The sequence below is a fragment of the Danio aesculapii genome, chromosome 3 (assembly GCF_903798145.1).
Source record: "Danio aesculapii chromosome 3, fDanAes4.1, whole genome shotgun sequence".
Classification (NCBI taxonomy): Eukaryota; Metazoa; Chordata; class Actinopteri; order Cypriniformes; family Danionidae; genus Danio; species Danio aesculapii.
In genome coordinates, this window is record NC_079437.1 from 24,387,624 (window position 1) to 24,397,070 (window position 9,447).

General features: G+C 40.1%; 1 protein-coding gene across 2 annotated transcripts; it reads right to left on the bottom strand.

Annotated features, from left to right (window-relative positions):
- Positions 1–4,130: 4,130 nt before the first annotated feature.
- On the bottom strand, positions 4,131–9,447 carry ddx5 (DEAD (Asp-Glu-Ala-Asp) box helicase 5). 2 transcript variants are annotated; one of them, XM_056453461.1, is made up of 13 exons: positions 9,303–9,447; positions 8,235–8,409; positions 7,644–7,740; positions 7,431–7,564; positions 7,277–7,342; positions 7,021–7,162; positions 6,757–6,917; positions 6,504–6,676; positions 6,316–6,426; positions 6,175–6,236; positions 6,032–6,091; positions 4,966–5,187; positions 4,131–4,828 (listed from the first exon to the last, which is right to left on the bottom strand). In XM_056453461.1, the coding sequence occupies exons 1-13, from the start codon at positions 9,341–9,343 to the stop codon at positions 4,419–4,421; spliced, it is 1,854 nt and encodes a 617-aa protein (XP_056309436.1). In that variant the 5' UTR covers positions 9,344–9,447; the 3' UTR covers positions 4,131–4,418. The 2 variants fall into 2 exon arrangements, with proteins under 2 accessions (XP_056309436.1, XP_056309437.1); XM_056453462.1 differs by having other exon boundaries at positions 4,704–4,828; positions 4,953–5,187.

The window sequence follows — 9,447 nt, forward strand, 5'->3', positions numbered from 1 at the left end:
CAGTGTTAACAAGACAAAGTATAACCATTTGGCTTTAAAAAAAAAAAAATGTATGTAGGATAACTTTATCTTCAGAGAACTTCCCAACCCCAGAGCTCTACATGACGTATAAACAGATTACAGATGATACTACGATCATTTTAATTCAGCATTTTTTTTAAACTAAAAACTCAAATATTTTTAACTTAATTTTGAAAAGTGATTTTTTACTTTATTCGTTACTTAGAAAAGTAATATTACTATGAAACTTGCGTTACTTGTAATGCGTTACCCCAACACCACACATTGTTCTATAGCAGAGATGTCCAAGCTAGGGACCGCGGGCCAAAGCTGGCCCATGGTAACCTTTGACTTGGCCCACCATCTCATTTGAGAAGAGAGGGAGAATGACGAGGACGTTTTAGAGACTGTCAATTCAAATTTAACATAACCCTTTGTTTGTTTGTTTTAGTGTTAAACAAAATCGCAATGTTTAAGATCTTATTTCTTTAATTTCTTCCACCGATCTTCACTGCCTGATAGATATACAATGTGACGTGGGTCTCAGACTAGACAAGAAGCACTGCATTAAATACCATTCCCCTTGCCATGTCTTTGAAAATACTGGGGTAAAATAAACTCATATTTTAATGGACTTTCCTGCAGCTACTGACGGCGCTAGCGTTTGCAGTCTTTCATCTCGCTTTATGCTTGATCAATTAAATAAATGATTAAGTCTATTTAACTGAATGTTTTGATATCACAACATCGATGCTGTAAAAAGAACCTTATAGAACTGAAACGAGTCATATTAAGCCTTCATTGGAAGATTATCATTGGCTGAAACACTAGCTGTGCATAGAGCCCATGGAAGGAAAATACATGCCAAGCTTCGTGTGAACTATCCCTTTAAGCATTTATGAAAACTTTTACATTCACTTATTCATTTTCCTTCAGCTTAGTCCCTTATTTATCAGGAGTCACCACAGCGGAATGAACCGCCAAAAACTTATTTCGATTAAAAAAAAAAAAAAAAAAAAAAAAAAGGTCAACAAACCACATGATTCATCCATCACTGTTTTAATATATGTCGCCCAAACGGTTAAAAAGGCAAACCTCACATTTAGGGTAGATTTTAAAATGAACGGCATATTTTTGGTTAAACGTCCAGTCCAGTCACCTGAATAACAAATACGATTTAACAACACGTCCGAGTAATATTGTTTTATTCCTTCAATAAAAATCCTGGAAAACACAAACATTTTCAACAAGCCACAGAAAAAAAATGTGTGTGTTGTGCGGTGTAACACCGTGCACTGTAGTCTTTAAATCTAGAGATATTCCACTTAAAATTAAAATAAGGAAACCTACATTTTTAAATTAGGATTTTTGTAGATGCAGCTGTCCGAATAGTTTAGCATAATATTCATGCTGATTATTTAAACTAATGTTTACCTGCACGTGCCGTCACTTAAATCAATCTTCCTGCTCTCTGTACTGACATCCATCCATTATTTTGTTACACGTTACAGCTTAATTACTCTTGATTCACGCGAAGAAGCGTCAAAGTAAAATCTGTGTGCAAATAGCCATTTGATAAAATCTGACAACCCCCAAAGTGTTTTGAAGTGATCTAATTATACGAGCTAGACTACACTATATACTAACAAAACTCAGCAAACCACTCTCCAGCTTAACACTTGTTCGCAGTATCTTACCTGACAGACAGGTATGACCTTCCCATGCTGCTCCTGCTGCATGTGTCCGTCAGTTCGTTTGTTTTCAAAGCATGTGGCGTTTCTGTTCACTCCTGGCTGCTACTCCCTCGACTTGATTCGCACAAATAACCAAATGAACGCGTGACTTCCTTGTAGGTAAAAAATGTTGAACTCACACACCCACTCACTCCTCTTTCTCATTAAACATGTTCTCATCTGATGTGCGTCAGTTACAAGTTTCAGTTTGCAGTATAAGGACGAACAATAGGTCTGGGCATATTGTTACGCCCATGAACACAGGTGTAAAAGATCAGAGACACCAAATTTTGCCATAGAGTTCACCTGTATGAACATATAGCATTTTTAACGATTATCAAGGAAAACGATACAATGTATTGTGCACCATTTCAATGTGGTCATGTCACTGTCTTATAAACATTTCCTGCTTGTTATCAAACTATTTCATAACTGTAATAAGAGGCAATTCAATCATAACTTAATGTTAAAACGGCTATCATAACATTATTTATCAATATGTACATTTTTTTGGATTCTCGGAAGCTAAAGATATTAAAAATGTAAAACAGAAAATACGTTGGGAGCATTGTTTTTGTTTACATCCATCAAAATGGTCTATAGTGCACCACGTTCACAGCTGAACATAAAATCACACAAGAACACTGTAGAACCACTTTTTTGGTTGGGTTTTTAAATGGAAAGGGTCCAGTGATGTTTACGCATGTACACACTAAGAAATAAAGGTACAAAATCTGTCACTGAAAAAGAACCTTTCCAAAAGTTAGTACCCTACAGGACATTAGTAGTTTTGGGCTATTAAACTGTACCTTTAAGAACCTGTCAGGAACAAAAATGTACCTTTTCAAAAGGTAGCGCCCCAGTGACAGATTTTGTACCTTTATTTCTGAGTGTAATGTAAAACAACAACAACAACAACAAAAAAAACAATCCAAGACTGTTTTATATAGCTATAAGAGAAATTCAAAACCAGTATATCAATGGTCTCAAACTCAATTCTTGGAGCGCTGCAGCTCTGCATAGTATAGCTTCAATCACCTCCAACTCACACCTACAGTAGTCTCTAGTAGTCTTGAACACCTAAATTAGTTGGATAAGCTGTGTTTGATTAGGGTTGGAGCAAAACTGTGCAGAGCTGTGGCTCTCCAGGAATCCAGTTTGAGACTTAAGGTGCGGTCACACTTGACTTTTCCTTCCATAGACTTCCATTCATACGCACGCGAATGCGTCAGACCGGAAACGCGGGGTCATGCGTTAAGTTTCGCAGGTTGCTGCGGTGCAAAGTTCAAGCTTGGTGAACTCTGACCTGTCCAGAGGTGCTGTTTTGATCCTCAATTGGTCTCACGCAGTGAAATATTGCGATTTCGCAGGTCAGAGTTCACCAAGCTTGAACTTTGCACAGCAGCGACATGCGAAACTTGACGCATAAACTTGCGTTTCCGGTCTGATGCATTCGCGTGTGTATAAATAGAAGTTTATGGGAAGAAAAGCCCAGTGTGACCGCAGCTTTATACAGTATACAGTGCAAGTGTCCAAACTCGGTCCTGGAGAGCTGGTGTCCCGGCAAGTTTAGTTCTCACCCCAATCAAGACACACCTGGGCTAGCTAATCAAGCTCTTACGAAGCTTTCTAGAAACATCTGTGCAGGTGTGTTGAGGCAAGATGGAGCTAAAGTCTTTGGGACACTAGCCCTAAAGGGCTGAGTTTGGGCACCCCTGATATAGTGTATATCATGGGTCTCAAACTCAATTCCTGGAGTGCCACAGCTCTCCATTTTTCTCCCCATCCCTATCAAACACAGCTGATCCAACTAATCAAGGCGTTCAAGAGTCACGAACACCTTCATTAGTTGGATCAGACGTGTTTGATCAGGGTTGGAGCAAACCTTTGCAGAGATGCAGCACTACAGCAATTGAGTTGAGACCTTTGGGGTGCGGGTGTATAAATTTCTAAGGGAAAAAAAAAAAAAAAACGGCTCATTTCCTTTGTTCAAGTTTGTATTGTACCCTCACCTTAGTCATTGAAACTTAAAAGCAGAAACCCCCCTCACAAACTAATGCTGTGCTTTATCTACTATTGTACTTGTTTATGTGGGTGAATTATACATATTTATGTGCAACTAAATAGACACTTACACAATGTAATGGTGTTGGTAATAATTTATAAAACTTGCCATTGTGCATAATTTTATTTACATGCAAGACCTTTTACAGAAAGAAATTGAGAATATTGAAAACTGTTAAAACAATTAAAATTTTCCAATTAGCATCTACTCATACCTAGAACAAATTAAGCAGAGTAGTCACAATTAAAGCAACTGTATTGAGGCAATGCAAGAACGCGTAACCTATACGGACTTTAAGTAGTTGCAGCATGAATGAACATACACCAAAAAAATAAGTGGTTTAATATTTTATTCGAGGACCATGCAATGGCCATGAACGGCCTTTGACATTTACACGTGTAGATCCTTCATTACCTCTACATGGTACAAAATAACTTTAAGTTACTAATAAAAAAATACAACTAACAAAAAAGGGAGGAATGGGTGAAAAAAAAAAAAAAATTCCTGCACAGCAGACTCTGGGACACTCGTGACGGCATGTATGTTTTACAACCTGCTTTGAAGAGAGAGATACATAAACGGAACAAGTAAAGATTAAGATTATCAAATGAAAACTGCATTTACTGAGGGAACGCAGGAGGGGCCATGGGGAACTGCATGGTCTGTGGCATCTGTTGGGGGTTAAAAGGGAATGGTGGGGGGTGGCTCATGCCATTCTGGACACCTCCTTGGTTGGGAGGGAACTGTTGGTTCTGATAACCTTGGTTTCCGTAGCCACCAGACTGATTGCCAAAGTTACCCTGTCCGTTATTGTTGTAACCCCCTCCATTGAAACTGCTACCACTGCTGCTGCTGTTGTTGTAACTGCTAGACCCGTTTTGCGTTTTGTTTCCAAACACCTTCTTTTGGCCGTAGGAGTCACCACCACTACGGTTGTCCTGGCTGTAGCTGCTGAAGTCCCGCCTGCTGCCGGAGTGGCGATCCCGGCGGTCGTCCCTATACCCTCCACCTCGTCCTCCCCTTGAACGACCTGGAAGAAAAACTAGAGTTAATCTGGGATCAGCAAACAGATCTGGTCCAGAGCCATACCCTTTAGAGGGGCTTATAAAAAGGACAGAACTTGCGGCAGTTAAACCACAGTTCATGTATCTCACCAATTGGATTTACCTCCTCTGTCTTCAGCCATTTGGATGAGCTTGGGGTTTATGGCTTGGTTGGCCTCTCGGAGAACTGAGACAAGGTCGTGAGCCTGTTTCATGTTGTTGGGCGTAAAGAATGTGTAGGCTGTGCCCGTTTTCTGACTGCGAGCCGTTCGGCCAATGCGGTGAATGTAGTCCTCAGAATTGTTGGGGTAGTCAAAGTTAATGACAAATTTGACGTCCTCCACATCTGTTAAGACAAAACGGGCGTGCCATGGCAGGAATAGAGGAGTGCGGGTGCACACCGCCATAGCAGCGAGGATAAGAGACGTTAGCAAGGGAAGCAACGAATGATAGGTCATCGACTTACCATGCTGAGGAAAGGATGGTTAAAAATCAGGACTTTAAGGATCCACATAATTAACATAGTCCTCTATTAAAAGTGACGAGACAAACTGCTGCATCTTGCCAAGACTCAACTTGCTCAAAAACAAGACCGATTAAGGGCTTAAATTTAAGGCTGACGCAAGCTTTCCAACCAACCGGTGCTCACTTGAAAGAAAATATGATTCTTTTTGGCAGGACTCGACATGACTGAAGCCAGCAAAAGAGGGCACGCATCGACCAGCCGGGTAATCGCATTCAGTGCGGAAGGCATGTGGATTAAAGCAACTGCTCTCGATGGAAAAAACGCTTAAATTTAAGTCAGCGCAGTTCCTATTGAGAAAACTCCCAGTCCTTAACTTAAAGTTCAACAGTCCAAAGCTGTTGCGCGAGAGCAGGACGCAAGTGCAGCCACCCAACGGCGCCGCACTCCTCCGTGGTATGTCGCCCCATGGATTACGCCCCAATCACGGAGCTCCGACCACCTCTGAATGCAATTTGATTGGCTGGCAGACATACAGAACTCCACAGAGGAGCTCCTTACCCCCTCCTGGTGAACCTGGACGCGTCATGCCAAGGTCCTGCCTCCAAGACTCCACCTTCAGGTGAGAGGGGCTCAGAAAGGCACAGCAGTTAAAAGGAAACGGCAGAACTTTATAGAAAAACACAATATGAAAATGATAAAAGGACAGATTGAGGAAATAACAAACCTAGTCCTCTGGAGGCGACATCTGTGGCGATTAGGATGGGCGCTTTGCCGTATTTAAATTCTGTTAAGGGAGTGAAACCTAGTTAGATCATATGCATTAATCAAGGTGTTAAAAGATCTGAGATCTTCATAGAAAACACTTACCATTGAGCACCCAGTCTCTTTCTTGCTGGTTCTTGTCTCCATGAATGCCCATTGCTGGCCACCTACGTCAAGAAAAGAATTATAATTTCTCCATTTGACATTTGAAGCAATGATGACGCCAAGCACAGAAATCCATCTTACCCATCCCTGCGCATCCGCCTAGTAAGGTCATCACACCTTCTTTTGGTCTCAACAAAGATTATGGTCTTGTTTTCTTTCTCACTCATGATTTCCTCAAGCAGACGGATCAGTCTAAGTGACCAAAAAATAAAATATTGAATCCACTCACAGACATCAAAACCAGTAGCTTAAATATTTCTGGCACTCACTTGTCCTCTTTCTCGCCATCATTGCAAACATCAACAATTTGTAGGATGTTGTGGTTGGCACTGAGCTGCAGAGCACCAACATTGATCTGTATATACTCCTTCAAAAAGTCCTCAGCCAGCTGCCTCACCTCTTTGGGCCATGTAGCACTCCACATGAGTGTCTGTCTATCCGGCTTTAGGAGGAAACATTATTAGGTTTAGATTTAATAAACTAGCAATCATGAAATGTTACAAAATAAACAATTTTGCATACCCTAATTTGGTCCACAATTTTTCGAATTTGGGGTTCAAATCCCATGTCAAGCATCCTGTCAGCTTCATCAAGCACAAGATAGGTGCATCTGCGCAGATTTGTTTTTCCGGCTTCAAGGAAATCAATAAGTCTTCCAGGTGTGGCAATACAAACCTCAACACCTGAATCGGCAGTAAAAAAAATAAAAAATAAATAAAACTTATGTTAGCCAGAGTACACAGTTAAAAGCATTCCAAAGTAAATAAAGTTTGATCCCACTCATACCCCTTTCCAGATCCCTGATCTGTGGTCCTTTGGGAGCACCTCCATAGATGCAGGTGGACTTGATACGAGAAGCTTTCCCATACTCTGCTGCCACCTGCTGGACTTGCTGTGCCAACTCACGGGTGGGAGCCAATACCAAACACTTTACAAAAAAAAATATTAATAAAAAAATATATAATAATAATAATAATAATAATAATAATATCAACATCTTCATTGAAAGAAACTGATTCATGCTTCATTTTATTGAACTTACAATGGGCCCATCTCCATGCTCCAGGAATGGTTGGTGGTTTATGTGAACAATAGCAGGAAGCAGGTACTACAGGGAATGACATTAAAACCCTCATTAAAACCAGTTAAAAATTACTCTGGGTCAGACAATTTATGACATCATTGCTTAATCATACCGAGAGAGTTTTTCCAGAGCCAGTCTGTGCAATGCCAACCATATCTTTGCCACTCAGTGCAACCGGCCACCCCTGAGCTTGGATAGGGGTTGGATCAGTCCAGTTCTGTTTAGCGATCACATCCATCACATACTCTGCAAAAACAACAAAAGGTTAAGTTCAAAGTTACAAACCCATTTTCAACCATTTAAAACCAAATAAATAGTAACCTACTTGGGAAGTTGGCTTCATGAAACTTGACGATGGGTTTGGGACATTCTCGACCCTTCACTGTAATCTCCTTGCTTCTCCTGTAGTGTTCAACTTCTTGCTGTAATACACACACAAAAAAAAAACTTTTAGGACCAAAGCCTGTTTCAGTTATATCTCAGCTTAAATTTATCAGTCATCACAAAAGCATACTTCTTGACTGTAAGAGGCATCATATTGTAAGTTTATGAAACTTAAAGAGATCACAATCTATGCAAACTATAAAAAGTGTGTTTCTTTAAAATGTCACAATAATGCAATTAGTAGTCTTAAGGAGAAAGTTCATAGACATCTTAAAAAAAAAAAAAAAAAAAAACACTACACGGTCATATTTGCATGTTTCTTTACAAAACCATGCCACCAACTACTGGTCTGAGATGCATATTACAGCATTAGCCATTATCAATAAGCAGCAATTTTGTTGTCTGAACAAAAGCCTTTTAAAAAGCACAAAGGATTTACATTGTGCAAATGTCCCCTTAACTATTTTAACGCCTAAAAATAAAATAAATGAATAAAAAAAAAAAGGACCCTTAATATACACTGTTTCCTTACAGTTGACCTCCGAGCAACATCAGGATTCTCCTGGTAGAAGTTCTTTTCAAACTTGGGGAGCTCATCCAGGTTCCAGTGCTTTTTCCTCAGGCGGTCACCTGGATTCCCAAACTTCTTAGCTGGAGGCGGTCCATTTCTGCTGCCTCCAAAACGTGGTGGTCCACTGCTGTAACTACTACAAAGTCAAAAGAGAGAAATTTGTTTAAATAAGGAAAAAAAAAAAAAAAAAAAAAAGGGGGGGGGGGGGTTTACTGGTCCTGTAAAAATACAAAACTCAATTTTTGTATGTGAGAAACTGACGAGGTAGAAAGAGAACGTTCAGAGATTTGTAGAGTCTTTTTCCTCCATAACGCGCAAACAAAAAGCTGTAACACCATAGTATGTACGTACCATATAATGTATATACAATGGCATTTCCAAAAGGCGACAGATTAACGTTGATACCCTGCGCAGTGAGGTTACTGTATCACCGTATTGGTACGCCATGACAACCGGTTACCGGTTATATAGGTACAGGTTAAATTATGTACTTAATACCTCACAAAAACGACAATACGACCGGTCAGAAAAACACAATTGGTCTGAATAATGGATGACAAGGTCTTAGGTTTCGGTTCACATCGTGAGATCTTTTCTGCGCCACGTTTTAACATCGCTGCCATTTTATTTCCTACCGGCAGGAGACAAAGAGGAAAAACCGGCCGGCATTTTAAAACATCTCAGCCACATGGCAAAATGAGGCCTTTAAACGTTATAAAACCACGAAATTCGATCGGAGTTTCATACAAATATTGCCCTCGTCGACGTTTAAGATAATTTCGACACGATAAAGCAACAGACATTCGTTAACCGTCGAATTTCGTCGTGAAAACGGCAGCGCACCGAGTCATCGCCCTAACATCCTCACAAACACACTCGACGACACCCATCCAAACACCAAAATTGATTATTTAACTATTCAATTCATCGACGAATTCAATCGATTAACGGACACATCATTATATCAATATCACAGAATAATATTTTAATAATCAAAATCTTAATTTGAAAATAAACGATCATCCTTACCCTCTGTCACGACCGCGGTCTCTGTCAGAATATCCAGGCATGTTTGTAACGTGAGATTTATAAATTAAAAGTTAAATATACGGACGTTAAATATTTCTCTCTGTACGCGCAGTGATGGTGCCCGTGAACGCCGATCACAGCATGA